General features: G+C 39.8%; 1 protein-coding gene across 2 annotated transcripts; it reads left to right on the top strand.

The window, feature by feature from the left end:
• Nucleotides 1–2,276: 2,276 nt before the first annotated feature.
• On the top strand, nucleotides 2,277–17,428 carry hepacam2 (HEPACAM family member 2). Of its 2 annotated transcripts, none has more exons than XM_034240731.1 (10): nucleotides 2,277–4,747; nucleotides 7,667–7,756; nucleotides 10,739–11,098; nucleotides 11,174–11,461; nucleotides 12,973–13,272; nucleotides 15,507–15,632; nucleotides 15,820–15,841; nucleotides 15,928–15,962; nucleotides 16,414–16,487; nucleotides 16,593–17,428. In XM_034240731.1, exons 2-10 carry the CDS (start codon nucleotides 7,699–7,701, stop codon nucleotides 16,701–16,703), a joined length of 1,374 nt encoding a protein of 457 aa, XP_034096622.1. In that variant the 5' UTR covers nucleotides 2,277–4,747; nucleotides 7,667–7,698; the 3' UTR covers nucleotides 16,704–17,428. The 2 variants fall into 2 exon arrangements, with proteins under 2 accessions (XP_034096622.1, XP_034096621.1); XM_034240730.1 differs by having other exon boundaries at nucleotides 2,279–4,747; nucleotides 7,467–7,756.
• Nucleotides 17,429–18,593: the final 1,165 nt, after the last annotated feature.

Raw genomic sequence — 18,593 nt, 5'->3', positions numbered from 1 at the left:
CAAGTGTGGGATTGAATATTAAATTAGTTTAGATTAGATTTATTGTCCCCAGGGGGAAATTCATTTCCACAGCTCTGTGAAAACAAGATGAAATCGACAAAAAATAAGACAACTACAGATAGCACCACACATGATGCTTACCTGTTATTATTTAGGGCTGCCTGTATGGATCAGGTTTTTGCCAAAGCGAGCCCTTTTACTATAATAATTTAATAATATGTTATTATATAAACCGTATTGGTACAATGAGCGACATCTAGTGACGGAATTTTAATCTGTGTCTGTCCATTTGGTGTAGTATTTGATCCAATATTACATTTGGTTTATATATTAGTCACTTTCTTATGGAATGCCAGGTTTTAGGTCTTGGTTTGAACATTCAATCCTGAAAATAAAAAAAAACAGATTAATTTGTCTTTAATCCTGACATGACTAGAGTAGATAGTAAGTAAATAAATCTGTATAGGAAGACGAGTTAAGGGATAGAGGAGAAAAGGTTATGGTATAATTACAGAGCCTGTCCATTTATAAATTGAGGAAATCAATGTTAGTCTGTTAACGTGACTAACAAAGTGCAGGCATCTAATAATGTACTATCTATTATTAAAGATCAGAGGAAAAGAACAGAATGAGAGGGGTCAATCCAGAATACAAATAAAGAAGCAAAGAGATTGTAGAGCAGTGAGAATGAAAAAAACTTGGTGTGTCAATTCATTACATTGCCAGTATTTTTCGTTGTTGTGAAAAAAAAGTCGCCCCCTAGGATTTTTGAACAGCCCCCTCAGTCATTTCAGCCTGGAAAGACTTCATGTGTTTCGCAAGAACGTGACTGACACGATAAGATGCTATGGTAGCAGCCTTGCTCTTGTTGTTGGGCCTGGTGAAAATGGACTGCTGTGCATTTAGCTGTCCTTTCAGGTCCCTCACCTTTTGGGAGCGTAGGGCAGAATTAGGAGGGAATTCCGTCGTAAATGCCGCTCCTAAATTACCCTTCTTCGATAAAGCCACGCTCGCATTGCAGATGAGACAGATGGACTTTGAATTGGAATAGATACAAAAATAATCATCCTCCCACTCGGAGTGAAAATTATATATGTTTGGCTTTTTTGCTTCTGCCATAATTGCGGTCTTGTGTGTGTGCGGACTGGCACTCCTGTTGACACGGACAACGTCAGCGAAATAGTGCCCACTGCCCACCAGCCACGCCCCGACACATGGGGTCACGCCGGCCAATCACAAAGCTTTGATGCGTTCAAGTGCATTATTCTGGCACAGGAAGATTATGTTATAGGACATTAACGATAAAACAGAATATTGTTGTTCTATTTTTAGACACATCTCGCGATCGACTGGGAATCTCCCCGAGATCGACCGGTCGATCGCGATCGACTGGTTGGGCACCCCTGATCTAAAGTAACAGACAATAATCAGTAATCAGCACTTTTGAAACAGGGCTAAAACAGAGGGGATTATGGGATGCTGCAATGATCCGTTTGGTATTTCAAGCCAAACACTTCAGAGACATGTTTGGTATATAACTGAGAACTATAATATATTGATGAAAAAGAGTATAATAGGGGACATTTAAATGAAATTGAAGTACCAGTGAAAGTATACAAATGTCTGTATGTGGAGCTGCGCTGGTTTTGTGTTTTTGGGTGTGAGAACAGGTATTTCTGCATCTGTTTGTCAGTCTGTAAGCACACAAAAAATGAAAGCTCTCACACAAAGAAATTCCTAAGAAAATCATCCAACTTGCAAACTTGGCTTGTTTTACTTCACACTTCCTTGCCGATTACATCGAGTGGTTATGGATATACAGATCTGAATACCTTTAAACAAAGCAATGTTTACTTCAGGACAGTAGGTGTGTGATAAGCCATCCAGCTGTTCAACAACCCCTATCAATACATCTCTGTTTTTTGACAGGAACTATGTAATCTCCTACTTCTACTATGCACCAGTGGGAAATACTTTACTGTGACACCTCCGGGGAGGGAGTGAAAGATCACCAGATGTTTTTGCATTAGTTGAATATTTTTGATTAATGGTAAAGTCCTGTAGAAACATAGGAACAGCCACCACCTAGTTTCTGTGGATTGACAATAAGCATTAGAAGCTTTTATGACAGGAAAGAGGCCGTGTGTGTGTGTGTGTGTGTGTGTGTGTGTGTGTGTGTGTGTGTGTGTGTGTGTGTGTGTGTGTGTGTGTGTGTGTGTGTGTGTGTGTGTGTGTGTGTGTGTGTGTGTGTGTGTGTGTGTCAGGGCCGGTTGTTTTGACTCCTACCTCCCATGGCAATTCCAAAATACAAAACCGCTTTCAGGAAATGAGAAGTACTTGATGCATGTGTTATGCAGAATGTCATCTTTCTCTTCTCAGGTTACTTGAGGCTGTTACTGAGCCAGTGAGGCTGGTCAAATAAGGTTAATATATACCCTTTTACCTTTTGATTGGTGCAAGCTTAGCGTTGTTTTCTTTCGCTTTACGACTGTGTGAAGCAAAGCCGACATGCACAGACCTGAGCAAAGGGAGTACTGCCTTTCAGCCTGGGATTGTGGACTGTCTTAACAGCCAACAGTTTACTGCCAGTGAACATAGAGGTGGCTGTGTCCATTTGACTCTGTATGCATGCACGTGCACCCACCCTAAAATAAAAACACACGCCAGTTTGGTTTGTGGCATGTGCGACATAAACACCTATTTTTCATAGATGTGTTTGTGTATGTTGGACGGAACGCTGCTGGGGAACTAATTAAAGTCATGACAGCAATGGAATAACTGTGAACTTTCATTTCTTAGTTTAGTAAATATACCACTAGACATTTACCTTAGTCATGTCTAGAGCCGATGCTTTGCATAATTTAAGTCTCTTTTTTCTTGACCCCAAGCATAACATTATTATATGTCATAAAAGGCACCCCATTCAGAGTAAGAATCTTTGATTTATTTAATCTCTCTGAGGAGCTATACACTGGAGAACAGGAAACAAGATAATATGTCAGTGTGTGCATATGGGTGTCAACTATGCAAACATAACTGTTAAGGAACGTTTTTTATCAGCTCTACACCTGCCATTGACAGACACCATGTCACCTGCGCTGCAATGCATGAGTTATTTAAGTGAGGAATTTGAAATAAAGTAATAAAGTATGTGCTCAATCATATTTACGCTATGTCTTTTACATTAAAAAACCATTGACTCAACTGTGATGAGGCAACATTTTGACAGTTGGGAGAGAAATTGCACACAGACTGGGTAAGAATGCAGCTCCTATAGATGTACATGGAGCAATGAAGCTGTGGGTGTGTTTAGTTTCTTTTGAGCACACAAAGTCTTTGACTGGAAGCAGAAGAGGATCTAGGTTGCAGGCAGCAGGATTTGACAAGCGGCTTATTTCCTGTCATTGACTGCGGGTCACAAGGCGAGTGCGTGGGCTAGAGATAGTGGAATGCATTAAAGGGGTGAGGCTCTTGACATCAGACACAGTCATACACAGCCTTACTTGCAACTTAAAGGGGTACACAACAATATAGACATGTTTGCTTTGGGATAAACACAAACACACACACACACACAATGTTTTGAATGATGTTGAAAGTTCGGGGTGGCTCTCTTTGAAAAGATTTGCATTGACCACGTGCCCGCGTCAAACACTTGGTTCGTGAAGTCAAGGTGCTATAGGCGACAACAGTCAGATCCAGAGAGAGATAGGAGGGTTCAACAGTGCAGCAGTAAAAGAAAAAAGAAAAAGTGCCGTTCACATGTGAGCATGAGGGAAAAACATGCGCCTTCATCCACCCACACACAGGCACGCACACACACTGTGCAGCGTGTGTGTCCAACATTCTGTTTCCCAGTGTTATAAATCTTTGTGTGTGAATGAAACTCTGTCATCCAATCAAATCACTCAGAGGCCATGCAGAAATCCCCGCCCCTTTTCTTTGCTTCCTCAATGCTCCACTTAACCCCACTCTCTCTCTGTCTCTTGTTCTCCACCAGCCATAGGCTAACATGTTCTACATATAATAATTTCAAGTTGTCATTCAAGGAGAGACATCCTCCTATGAACAACCTCGAAGGCACAACTGTACGTGACCTCTTCTCATTTTAGTTGCACAGTAATGGATTGCATGTGTGCTTGCTAGCTTTTCCTATGAATTTTTTAGCATAACTTGATCTGGTGTGACATAAGTGACTGTCACAGATTTGTTCTTCCTGCACTTTGACACTCTTACTGATGAAATAGGAGGACCTTTCACTTTTTAGTTGATTTATATATTTTATTCCACATTTTAATGGATTGAGACAGAAATATGAATGAGAGCCCAAATATATATCACAGTAGGCCACTGACACCCTATGTGGCCCCACTGTAATGACTGCTACACACACACACACACACACACACACACACACACACACACACACACACACACACACACACACACACACACACACACACACACACACACACACACACACACACACACACACACACACACACACACACACACACGTTTGCCAATAGTGTGGCCTTGATCTGGGCTGGTGTGCTGTGTCTGCTCTGAGTGTCTACAGCTGGAGACCAAGGCTCCAAGAGGAGAGGAGGAATGAAAGAGCAGGAGAAGAAGGATCAACATTAGAAGGAGAAGAAGAAGATGGAGGAGCAACAAGAATAAGGAGAAAAAGATAATATGATGAGCTGCAAGAGTTGGAGTCAGCGGAAGGCAGTCCAGAGACTTAAAGGTAAAGTAGGGCAACCTTCACAGACATGGGCTGCATGGGAGGCTGAGAATGGAAAATGTGACATGTTTTAGCAATGTATGAGGGCCCCCATTTGAGGTTGTGTGTGTGTGCATTGGTGGGTGTGTCACTAAGCTTCAGTGTCCTGGTTTTTGGTTGGGCGGTCCAAAAAGGCCACACCAGGCCATACCAGAGTAATACAATATGCCAGATAGTTCCTGTTGATTCTTTAATTCATGGTAATGTTAGAGGAAGGGTAAGGACGAACAAGGTTCAGGGATCACAAATTCCCACTAAGCAGACATGATGAACCTCATAACTGAACATCCAAACTGCTGTCAACAACATTTGTGTATTAAATGGGGCGAAGCCTGCGAGCTAGTTCAGGCAGTCAACTCGAGCACCTATGATACATTAACACGTGGCGCACCTCGTCCCTTTTACAACCAACCAAACACATTCTTCGAAACATATTTCATATATATCTAAACTATTTAAGCTGCCAGGTCTTCCTGCCTCGCTATGCTGCTGCTGCCACTGCTGTGTTCACTTGCTATTGCTATGTTCATGTTCCTGCTGCTGTGTTTCATGTTGCTGCTACTCGCCTGCCCCACCACCACCCCAGCTCCACCCCAGCTTCCACCTGTAGGCTCGGGGGATAGTTATCTAATCATCACTCAATGTTCTTTGTAAATCTGTGGAGTGATGATGCCCGAGCCTAGACGCCAAACTCAAACTATATGCTGCTTATAATAAACATATTAAGAAACACGTGAGTTGTCAGACTGAACTCTATTTATATAACCTTTATTAAAACATGAGAGTCACATGGGATTGGTCCTGGGCAAAACGTGCAGCAGCACAAATAAAAACACATACAGACAGAAATAAACTAAAAAAGTACCAAACATAAATAGGAACAAAAATTCAAGCATGGGACATTTATTATTAACTATTACTATTAGAGATATTCCTCTAAGTCTTTCATTTTGGATTAAAAAGCGATCAACTATCCATTTATTGAGTTCCAAGTCTTTTTTCCAACATCATTAAGACCAAAGGTGCATAATCATACTGTATCTGACATAGAAGTATACATCATGAATCTGTTATGCAAATTCAGATGATTTATTATCCTAATTTCTAACTTTTTTTTATTGTAGAAGATATATCACAACCTTATCAGGCCTCTAAAAACGGAGGAAACTCATAGACACGTGTCACACAGGGCATGAGTACACTTGATTTGAAGGGTCCAAAACCAACAAAACAAGTTTGTGAACCTCTGCCACAGAGCCATGAAATGTCAGAGCGGTTCAACAAAGATCATTAATTAGAATAAACTATCCCTGAAACATATTGCAACATGCTGTTCAGTTCAGTTCATAAATCCATGGACAGTCTCATAGCTGATGCACTGACCCCATCTAAAGGTAAAGAGGGAACTTGCAGCTTCTGTAGAGAGTCTGCCTCATGAAGTGACGGTCCAAGAGAATACTGTGACTTAAATAGAAGAATATTAGTATACAGATTTTATGTTTTGTATTTCTATCTTATATATCCTTTTTGTAAGATCATTTGGACTCCACTCATTTTCTAGTAGAATTAAATGGAGACCAAAATGTGGTATATATAGATCACTCCTTGTCAAATTTGCCAAATCATGTGTTCTCGCTAACAAATGCTGTATTGATGTGACAGTACCTCAGTTTTATCTGGTTTCTCAGCAAATGCACATCCCCATGGAGAAGTTGACAGCAGAGAAAATAATCAGTGTATTTAATGGTACCACCACCAAATAGGCACTCATTGACACAACCTACAATGGCCGAATTCATTCAGTGTGCAGTTTCACCACATCCTTTCAGAGGATGATCATGCAGAACAAAACTGTGCTGAGCGAGTCACTGAGGAGACACAGGGAGTGTTAAACATGTGACTATTTTGTGCTTTGCTGTTTGAGACAAACATTTGACTGTGTATGATTTCAATAAAAACACAATTTCCATCACGGATTAAAATAAAAAAAACAAAATGTCTTCATGAGTTTTAGAAGTCTTTTAAAACAAACTCAGGCTTAGAGTAAAATGGTCATTGGTTGTGGCACAAACAAACCTTTGTTTTTCTGCAACGACTTAGTGGGCAAGAATTAACAACAGTATTCTCTCTACTCTCTATCTTTTCCCACAAAGTCTTCCTGAGGGCTGAAAAAAATAAAAAAAATAACGTATTTACCATTTACGTACGTCTCTTAGATCTTGACGAGAGTCTGTATCTTCAAGGCATTTGCAAAGGTCCGTGATACATGTGTCAGAACAACATTCCCCAGTCAGTTTTACCTCAGTATCAGTCTCTGTCTCTTTGTCCCCTTATTTCAAGACTTCAAATGATTACTGACAGCTGGCTGTTGTAACTGAACCAAACTGAGAGGCTTTGGCGGTTAAAAGCTCTCTGTCTGCCTGCTCTTTCTTTATTTCACACCCTGAAGGACAGGCAGATGGTGTATTACAATGCTAAGACTCAACTATCCTTTTACAGTGTTGTAAGTGTCAGTTGCTCTACGACAGAGTGGAACCTTTAGCCCTAGGGCAGCTGTGTGTGTGTGTGTGTGTGTGTGTGTGTGTGTGTGTGTGTGTGTGTGTGTGTGTGTGTGTGTGTGTGTGTGTGTGTGTGTGTGTGTGTGTGAGAGAGTAAGGATCATGCTGTGCTGTCTTTCTGCCAGGTGGACCTCTTCTTCCTCCTCCTGGTGTCACATGGGGAGGGACCTGGCTGCATGCAGGCTAAAGCTAGCTCCTCTCATTTCCCTGGCAAATGTTGTCACCACAACCAGTCACATTTCCCTCCTCCTCCTCATCCTCCTCCACCTTTTTATTTCACTTCTCTCCTCCTTCCTACATCCCTCCCTCCCTCTCTGCCTGTCAGAAGTCACACATATTCCCAGAGGATAAGATGCCATGGAGGCCACAGGAAGATCAGCGCTTTATGTCTGCTGTGTTCTCCTCATCCTAACAGGTGAGTTTCCATAGAGCGATGTTTTGCTTGGGATGTCAGTGTTGCGTTGGTGCTGCTGTAGCAGTTACTGTGGTTGCTGTGTTTGGTTGGTTGGCAGGGTAAAACTGAGGCTGAATTGAGGACGTTTTTTTATAGTGCGCAGTAACACATTTGTGAGTTTGTTTTGTTTTTAAAGGGTTCAGATTAGAGAAGCAGGATTGAAACTTGGTTGAAAATGATAAAACTGTGAAGTGAATTCAAGGACAGTTCCTGTATGTTTTTTGTATTTTTAAGAAGTTAAAATTGGCTTGCAATAAATGTTACATTTAGGGCACAATTACACGTTCTTCACACGGATGTATCTCAATCTTTTACAGTCTTCTTAAATGTAAGTTCAAGTATTTAAAGCGTTCCTTTTAGAGTCTATCTTTTTAGTTTTGCATGTCCTTTCCATAGTCATCACTATGTGACTTGACAGAATTAGCTTTTTTACTGTTGTCGTCTGTGAGTACAGACAACAGGAGGCTGTTCGTGGAAAGAAGAAGTGACCCAGGCCACAGCTCAGTGACTCAGACATGGACCAGCATTTCTCACATGACTAGATGTATCTAACATTAAAGTCCCCAAAACATGGACTCTCACACCTGCTTGTTTGTTTGTTTTGTATCAACAACCCTCCTTGAGGAGCACTATTTGTCTTATCTGAAAGAGGACAGAACATGGTGGCGTTTTGACACACACCGGGAGACTTTATTTAGTATCCAAACATCTCGAAGTGTGTGTGAGGGTGATAAGAGGCAGGTGCTGGTGGGTCTCCACACAATAGTTGTTTGAATGTGTGTGTGTCCACTAAATGAAGATACCCTTTCACCTCAAACGCTATTGTCTTTAATCTCCACGGTATCACCACAACAATACCAGTGTTGTTTGGGGACAACAGTGAACTCGGCACACTTCTCCTTATTCTGTCTTTTTGTTGATCTCAGCTGGTGTAAACACAGGCACACTCCTGCTACTGACAACACACACACACACACACACACACACACACACACACACACACACACACACACACACACACACACACACACACACACACACACACACACACACACACACACACACACACACACACACACATTCACGCAGAAACTGGCCTGCAGGCTTGTAGGAGTGGAACGTGTCAACGTGACGCCTGCATTATTTAGGACATGACACCAGACACACAATGAATCTATTGTGATGAGCAACATGGACAGAAGTCATCGGGGACCTGGCTGACACCAGCTGGACATCCCTGAGGAGGAAATATGGATGGATCAGAGGGGAGGGGGACAAAGTAAAACATATTTAAGAGAGATGTGAGGCAATAGGGGTTTAAAAGGAGAGAACAAAACTCACTTTTCCGAGTTACCCCAATCCAGTCCTTGCATTTAATTTAAAATCGTAAAGCAAATGAGCAGTCTGTCATTAAAATGTTCCACCTCCGCCAAGTTCTGAAACTTAGCTGAAAACTGAAACGGAGAAAGACAAGATAGACAGCCAGAAGTGAGACAAAGGGACACAAATTAGAGAAAAGTGAGATGTTTTTTACTGATCTAGTTTCACAGTAACTGCCTACTCACATGCTGCCGCCTAAATCAACCTGGCAACCAAACACAGTCGCTCACTTTTTAACTTCAAACTGTCAAGAAAAACACACATAAAGGTTGAAGTTGTCAAAATGTTTTTTCAAATCAAACCATCGTAGCGTATAATATTAATGATCTGTAACAGTAGGAATGTAATGTATAGAAGAAGATATAAGAAAACTGAGTAAGCAAATGTCTATCTATCATAAACAATTGAAATATCATTTGGATTGACAAAAGCTGCTAGAAAAACAACTTCAACTCCTGATAATGTTTGTGTTTACAATAGTATATTAGTTTGCCGCTGGTTACCAGTGAATAAACTGCCCTGGCAACCATCAGTGTTTAACAGACGGTGAGGTGCAATAGATCAACGGATATCTAGTAACTTCAGACAGCCCTAGTGTTTGTTTTGGGACAAGTTGGGATCAAAGAGACGTAACTCATCCTTGTCGCACAACAATGGGACTGTGTAGTGAGCTGGGTCAATATTAACTCATTACAGTTTCAGGACCTTGACCATTTGAAGAGTAGGATACAGATTATGAGATCAGAACTGGTTTCATCGTTAGATAAAAACAGCCATTTGTGTCCATGATTTCCCCATTACTAAATTTAAAAGCAATTTATAAATAATTATGTATTTTCCTAAGTCGATATACTGCAATTCATGATAAAGCATGTGCCGAATATATTTGTAACAATATGTTGTAACACCATATGATCACACCATCACAACAGTGCAAGTTGATAAATCCTCATATTTTATTTCCGCAAAGCCCAAATAATATAATGCGAGAAGCACTGTGACACATTTTCATTTACAAAATGTGCATTTTATACATATATATATATATTTATATTCTTTGTTATTGGTAATTTGTATACTGGTCCAGACCAATGTGTCATATACCAATGTTGCATTAATCAACATTTTTATAAAAACAACAGACATCATCACTACGAGTGATTTCGGCTCATTATTTTTGGATTTACTTCACCGCTATAATTAACGCCATTTCCAGATGCAGTCGGTAGCTGTTTTCACAAAAAAGGGGTATTAAGAATATTTAAGGTATTAAGAATATGATTTGGTTACTAAAAATATAACCCTCGCTTCAATCTCAACCCCAACCAATGTTGTCAAAGTACAGCGAAATATATTCGCTTAGTAAATAAAAATACACAAAAAAACTATTTAGACATAAAAGGAACTTTTTTACTGTCTTTCTGAAAGTTTTAAAGAAAGTTTTAAAGTTTAAAAAAAAAGTTTTAAGACGTATGTCAATGGAAGATGCAACAAGTGATTGTGTAGTAATTTGTTTACCTTCTTCTCCTCCTATTCCTTTTCCTCCCATCTTCACCGATCCAGAAGTCAGCTCTGAGTTGATCCACATCCCTTCCTTGGTCCATCATGGGATTGAAGGGAAATCCATGCTCCTGTCTGTTGAGACTCGCTATCCGCTGGAGGATGTTGAGATCCAGGGAACTTGGTCCCACACCAGGCCGAGCAGCACCAGAACCACATTGGTAACATTTACCAAAGAGGCCACAATCATCAACATGATGTACCGCAACCACCTCCTCTTTAAGGAACCCAATGTTTCTTTAATAATCCGGGAATTAAACCATGAGGACGAGGGGGATTACCACCTGAACCTCAACATACAGTTTAATAACCAGACGGGACTGGTGATCAAGGAGGAGAGAACTGTGCATGTCACAGTGGACGGTGAGTGTTTTCCCATTACATGTAATAATGATCATTTGAGTGGACTCAGGCCTAACATTTTTGTTTATTCCTCAGTCCCTGTGTCCAGTCCCGTCATTCAGAAGAGCCCCTCTTATGCAGTTGTTGAGGACAAGGCTAACGCAACTTTGACTTGTTCTGTCGAGAGAGGAACAAGAGTTGTGTTCCAGTGGCTGAGAGACAACCAAACACTTGGTGCCAGTAACAGATACCACTTTACTCAAGACAACTCTACATTGTTTATCAGTACTGTGAGAAAAGAGGATAAAGGAACTTACCACTGTGTGGCCAGCAACGCTGTGAGCCAGGGTCTGCACAGCAGGGCCGTGGACCTCAATGTCTATTGTGAGTAGATATATGAATTCACCTTTTACTTCTACTTCTAAACTGCAAATCCTGTTCCTAATTAATGCCCATGGAATTGCAATGTGGTTCATTGGAGAATCTAACATACAGTGTTTTAAAATATAAGAAGAAGGATGTTAATGTCTTAATTCTAAAAAAGAAAGTCTGGCAATATGAAGTGGTGCTCACTGAGAGAATTAATGTCATGTGAAAGTAGCTGCGTTGAGCACCAGAATGAATACATTCCAGAAAAAACAAGTCAATAATCACAGACTAACATTATAGGGACTAGAATCAGATGTTGTTCTACCTTTGTGGTTGCCAAAATCTCTAACATGGCAGGTGTGATCCTCATTTTACAAGCTGTTGCCTGTGAGTATAGACAAAATCACAAAAAAACAACAACTTAAAATCAAAGCTGGGTGCTCTCTTGGTATGAAAAAGATACAAGCCATTTATAAGTGTATCCAATAGATATTCGTCTTTTTAAACTGGCACCCACCAGAGCTAGTAACATTTAGGAATAGCCTGTGAAGTTTCGTTTGTAAATGACTTAATAATATTCTTATTTAAAAGACATTTGGCCACTGGTTGTACTAGCAAAGACCTTTACCAATACAAATTGCAGAATACATCATGTTTTTTGCTCTCCCTTTACACTGTATTAGGTCATATGTAAATATCTGCAATATCAGTCTTTCTGACAACTGAATGTCTGTTATGGGTATTTGCATGGGGGCAGACTTATCTCACAGAGCTCCTCTCTTCCACCATAAAGCACGTAGTCCACCCAACTGATAAACCTGGTTTTGTGAGTCTGAGGTTACTACCAGGAAGAACACACGTATAATCATTCAGTGAATTCATTTGAATTTGTTTTACTTTTCACAAAGCTGATTATTTTTGTAATATTGTGATTACAGAAGGATGCAGTTCATGTGTCAGTCTGTGTGCTAAAACAGAAATGAGAAATGCAAGTAAATCTGGCATTTTCATCATTTCTGCTTGCATAAAAAGAGCATGTTTGTGTTAGCATTCAGAAGCATTCTGGAAAAAGTAGATACACAGCTTTCAGTTAAAATACCTCTTCATGTTAAGTGTATTCTATTTATATTCATTGTAATGTGTGACTTAACCAATTTAAGCTGATGGATGTCACTAAAAAAGTAACAGTTTGATTTACGTTAGATGCAACACATAATAAGTAATGCAATGTAACAGTTAAACCTATCAGACTCTAAACAAGTTGGGAGACACCTCTGTTGTCACCATTAACAAATCCTTAAAATCTGCTTACACACACTGAAAAAGGTGCCTCTTATAAAGAAATGACCTGTTCTTGTTTAAGGGCATCACCCCTCTTTCATATCCCTGGCAATACTTTTTCAACTAGACTGTGGACCAAACCTATGACCTTGTATTTGAAACATCTTTTAGCTGATGCTGCCTAATGAAACACAATAAATTCCTAGAGAAGTAATGTTTCCCCTGACCCACTCTTGCTTTTGCAGATGGTCCCTACAACCTGGAGGTGAACTCAGACCAGGGACTGCGGACAGGGGAAGTGTTCACCATCAACCCCGGAGAGCTGGTCTTCTTTGAATGCCAGGCTGACTCCAACCCACCCAACAGCTACGTTTGGATCTCTAAGAGCCGCAATGCCACCCAGGTTATCTATGAGGGCCCGCGGCTGGAGGTGCGCTCCTATAAATTGGCCCAGGCTGAAGAGTACCTGTGCCGCGCCTTCAACAACGTGACGCAGAAGCAGGACGAGACCCAGTTCACTCTGGTGGTGGCCAAATACCTAGCAGGTGGGTTGAGGGCGGAACATGGCAGGAGAGAGCAGAGCGTGGGTGGATTTTGGGAATCCTTTGAGATAAACGCTCTGTAAACAGTGTGTCATGCCAAAAGCAGAAGAGGTTTATTAGCTATGACAGATATATGTTGACAATGACAAACAGCAGCTTGGGAAACGTGTAAATGGATAAAAAAACTGTAGTTAAAGCCGTGTTTGCACAACAGGTGAAGTGAAACCAAGTTATGGATATACTGTAGCATGAAATATATAATGAAACTGGCTTTTTATCTCTGTTGCTAGGTTTCAGCGCTTGCAGCCTGTATTAAAGTTCAGTGGCTGGGAAAGTCAACAGTGGATAACAGCTGTTGTATTTGTTGACTAACTTTTATAGCATGTGTAGTTTCTGTGTGCCGAATGCGACATTGATATGTTGTCGTGGTGATACTGGGAATGTCTCATAATAGTTACTGTTGATAATGGCTAGGATTTTAAAATGTGATTATTGAGTCAATAGAGGTCCTAACAGCATCCATTTTTATTGACATCAAAATCTTTTATGAACATTACCAAAGAAGCCTCTGATCCCTTCACTTTAAATAAGACTAGTCATGCTAGCAAAGAACATGGCCTTTTTCGGACACTGCTTTAAAGTGGACCTATCATGCTATATTTGAATAATATATTGTAGGGCCATACCTATATAATATATATATATATATTTCAAAATACCAAACAGATCATGCATTTTAGCCATGCCTCATTTCGCTCTATTTGCTGTATTCCAGCCCTGTTTTTGCAAGGGCTGATTCTGTGGCAAATGAGCTGCAGCTGACCACGCCCCCCTGCAAAGGAGGGGGGCGAGGCACGAGCGTCATGTTACCATGCTGTTACCATGCCACGGCAACCTCTCATTCCCCTGATAGGTGGAGAGTTGCCCACTTGTTTCTGACGTCAGAGATATTTCAAATCTGTATCAGATCCGTTGCAGCCAGAGTTGGGTGTAACATATATACAGTCTATGGGTATAACGCGTTACTGTAATAATATTACTTTTGTCGGTAACGGAGTAGTGTAACGCGCAACTTTTATAATTCAGTAATCACACTACAGTTACTAACATTGCCCCAATACGCGTTACTTCGTTACTTACTAAAATTAGTCATAATCACACTGACAGACAAGAGGGGTTTCCGCCGCAGGTTTATATACGTAATCTGCGCGATTTGCGCGTCCACATCTCCACGTGCAGTGCTGCATAAACATGGCTGAGTCAGCGATAACTTTCGAGGGGTGGAGCAGGTATGCCTATTATTTTGAGTTCGTCCGAATAATAGAGAGGAATGTGACGGTGAGGTGCAAACTGTGTCCAGGCCAGAAGCTGATATCCACTGCTGTAAACACCACGTCAAACCTCAACAAACACCTGCAAAGAACACATGCTAAGGTGAAGCTAACGCACACGCTATTTGTTGTTTGTTTATATCACGTAGTTCTTCTTCTCTGTCTTCCGGTTGTTGCCTGTTTTGAATGACGAATACACACTACCGCCGCCTGCTGGTAAGGAGAGTTATTGCCACTCACGCATGCGCAGTTCGTACGTGCTCGGCGAGTAAAGTAACGAGTAAAGTAACGAGTTACTTTATGTAGAGAGTAACGAAGTAGTGTAATATATTACTTTTTAAAAAGTAATATATTACATTTTTTTAGTAACGACCCCATCTCTGGTTGCAGCCCCGTTTTTAGAGATTTGGGTATGGAGCAAAAGAGAGAGGGTTGTGTTTTCTGACACTTGGTGAGTTCCCTGACACACCGGGGACACATATTCATGTATAAAAGACGTACAAATGTGCATTTTTCATGATAGGTCCCCTTTAAGCTAAATGCTAACATGCTCAATTTAGCCTATAGCATGCTAATATTAGCTAATTAGCAATGTACAGCTAAGGCCGATGGAAATATCTTAGTTTTTGGAGGTACCTGTATATCAAAACAAAAAGGACTAGGGTGATGTGGAAAATCCAGAATGGTAACCTTAAGATGGTACTAGAAGAAAGGTTATCTCCAGCTATTGAAATGTATCTTCTAGGGTAGAGGTCTAGAATATTACTACCAAATGTTAAATCAATCCTTCTGACAGTCAATATTTTTCAAACCATTAGACCTCATGGTGACACCAACCTCAACTTCTGGGGAACATGAGTGTGTCCAACTAACCTAACTAATTGTTCTTCCTGTATTTGTCTACAGGGAAAGAGAAGCATATCCAAGAAGGAAGCAATTTTCCCCCTTTTGCAGCCGTCGTCGTTAGCTCTTTGTTCATCATCAGCTGCATGCTGCTGTTCTTCCTCAAGAGAACCTGCAGTCCTAAGAGAGGTAGGACAATTTCTTAGTTTGCCGCATTGACAAAGGTTGTTTTAGTAGTGAGTCTTAAAACCTATTTTGCATGGTCCACTTTTGAAATCGGCTTGTCTTAATGCTTTTAAGATAAGTCAAGGTTATGGTTATAAACATTTCAAATGTTTTCTATTTGTGAATAATTATTTCTCTCTATTATCAACAGTTCTCATGAGCATATACAACAGGTAAGAGTCTTGAATATAAAATGAATATAGACAATTTAAATAGTATTGTTTAGTCTAGGCTAACTAACATTTCTTGTTTTTGGCAGACCGCTTTCAGAGCAGAAACGACCACATCGTTCAGGTAAGCTGTTGGTTGTTATTATCACATGTGTATCAGAATCAGAAACAGGTTTATAGGTTAACACATACAATGAATTTGTCTTGGTGTTTTTGGTGCATACATAAAACTAAAACAATCACAATAACCCTAACCATTTTTTTTACATACAAATAAAACAATGATAAGAAAAACAACAATTTGAGTAAGCCTATGTCAGGTTTACATATATGTACATATTTGACATCATATGTTTCAGGTGAATGGATGAGAATGGCTTTAGTTTTTCTTTTGAAATGAAAGTCATTGCTAAACACAGGATTATTTATAGCAGTAAAGTAAACAAGGTCACGATGTCTCATTGATTTAAACTGAAAAGCAGTTTTATAGTGCAATTATACAAATGTTACTGTAATGTTTGACTTAAAATAGATGCTAATGCATTGGTCTGACATGAAAACCTTTGTCTCAACAGGACATGAAGATGCAACAGAAGACTTTGGCATCTACGAGTTTGTCTCTGTACCTGGGAAAATGGAATCTGCACAGGTAATTTAACATCAACATGGCTTCAGTGTGCAGCACGTTTTTAAGCCTTAACTTTTGTTCAAAGGTTGTGTGTACTTAACATTTCCCTATGCAACCATCCTGCAGGCCTCGTGCAGATCTCTGGCTCGCCTTGAGTCCGTTCAGGATATGCACACCACCATCTACGATGTGATCAGACACGTTCCTGAAACACCCAGTCACAGTTTGCTGGAATAAGCAGCAGTTGATACGAAACTCATTTCACTTGAAGACTTATCGTGTAGCTTTATTCTCTGTTATCAAAGCCTGAAACTCCGGTTTTGGTGGCAGGTTGTTTTGCACAAGGGATGAAGGAGACTTGTGTCAATACACAACTTGATCATGCACTGTTTCTGTCCAGAGTTTGGGACAGAAGTTAAATGACTTTTGCTGACATTATTGTGAGATGTATAGTGTAAGTATGCCTTGAAATTATGTCTTTTTTATGTGAAAGTATAACTGAAGTTTGAACTGTTTTTTATTCAAAATTGAATATACTTAAGTCATATTAAGCCAAGCGAGTTAGTTGAATATCTTCAGAGGTACCTCCAAGGTACCCAAACTATTTATATGTTTAATTTATAAATACTAAGGTTTTATTTGTCATTTCAATAATATCTTCCTAATTTAATATCCCAATGAGAGTGTTATAATGAATGCATTTTCTTGTTTGAAATATATTAAGGTTTTGTAAATATTGTACATGGATTATCCTGCAGATTCTTTATACATATTATTATATTTGCTCCAATCTATTTATTCCCATAGAAAGACTTAACCCTGTTTCCACAATGTAGCATTTTTCGGCTCAACCTGGATATATTGAAAATGCTGACTCAAGGAAAAGAATGAATGATCCATAAATTATTGTACAGTTTGCATTCACATGTTGTTTTGTACTTTATTAAATATCTAATGGTTAACTATTCTCTGTGTTTTTTAACATGACAAACCCTCTTCATTCTGCAGCTTTTGCATTCATATTACACTTCTTTATCATCTCTTTTCATATAATGGCAGAAGCCGTCTGGGCTTGAAATGAACACTTTCTCATCACAGATCCTGAGAAAAAAACAAAAAATATATAGCTGAAGCCAGCAAAGATGTCAGTTGTTGTGCTGCCTCAAAATCAATCTTTGTCTGATATCTTGGCTGTGATCTCTCTTCTCTCAAGTGTTTGAGCTGTATTTGTTGTCTCCAAATTGCTGCAGAGTGCTTGTTTATCTCAGTGTTGGTGTATTGGTATGCTGTGTACCTGCTGTAATATGGAGACAGGCAGCAACAGAAGGATGGTTCAGCATGTGGCAGAGTGCCCTCCACCTGCTCCTGCTAACACCTTATCAAGAGGAAAAAACCGTGGGCTTGCTTGTCTCTGTGATTATTGAGAGAAAGACATGAGGAGGAAAGAGATAAAGACCAGACACAAAGGTATTTCTGAAGAATATGTGGTCAGAAGTCATATTTAAATGAATTTAGACAATGTAATTTTCCCTATCTTGAATATATGCAACAGTCTACTTTCAGCTGATTCAGTTTAAACAATCATTTGTCCCCTAGTGTCACATCTGCACTTCCATTCAAAATGTTCAAAATTCCCCTGTGGTCAATATAGTATGGAAACATTTAGAATGATTTGCCGTATGGTGTTATGTTTCTGAATAAATCTTGTGAATTTAAGGGGATTTCCCATATAAATGACATGATATTTCTAATGTACAGGATACAAAACACAAATGATAACACAAGAAGGGATATACCTGAATCCAAAAACATTATTTGGGAAAGCACAAATAGCTGGATTCTCGGATTAAACGTGACTTCCGGTATTTTGTTGGTTGAACAGTTAGAGAAAAATAAAATGACGTCTCTGTATTCCTCTGAACACTAATATTACTTTATTGACTACTTAAGGACAATCAATGGTCAATATCTGAACCTTGAATTGAGTCAAAAGCTACTTTTCATGATGCTTCAAGGTAAAACAAAAAGCAGTTTAATGATTTTATCCTAATTATAATCTGACCAACTGAGTGTGCCCTGCATCTCCGGGTAGGGGCTGCCATCTGTTCCGTCTCAGTGTATGCTTTA

Source organism: Gymnodraco acuticeps, unplaced genomic scaffold (assembly GCF_902827175.1).
Source record: "Gymnodraco acuticeps unplaced genomic scaffold, fGymAcu1.1, whole genome shotgun sequence".
In the NCBI taxonomy this organism is placed as follows: Eukaryota; Metazoa; Chordata; class Actinopteri; order Perciformes; family Bathydraconidae; genus Gymnodraco; species Gymnodraco acuticeps.
Note: the sequence above shows the minus strand (reverse complement) of the source record. Positions and strands in the feature narration are given on the sequence as shown.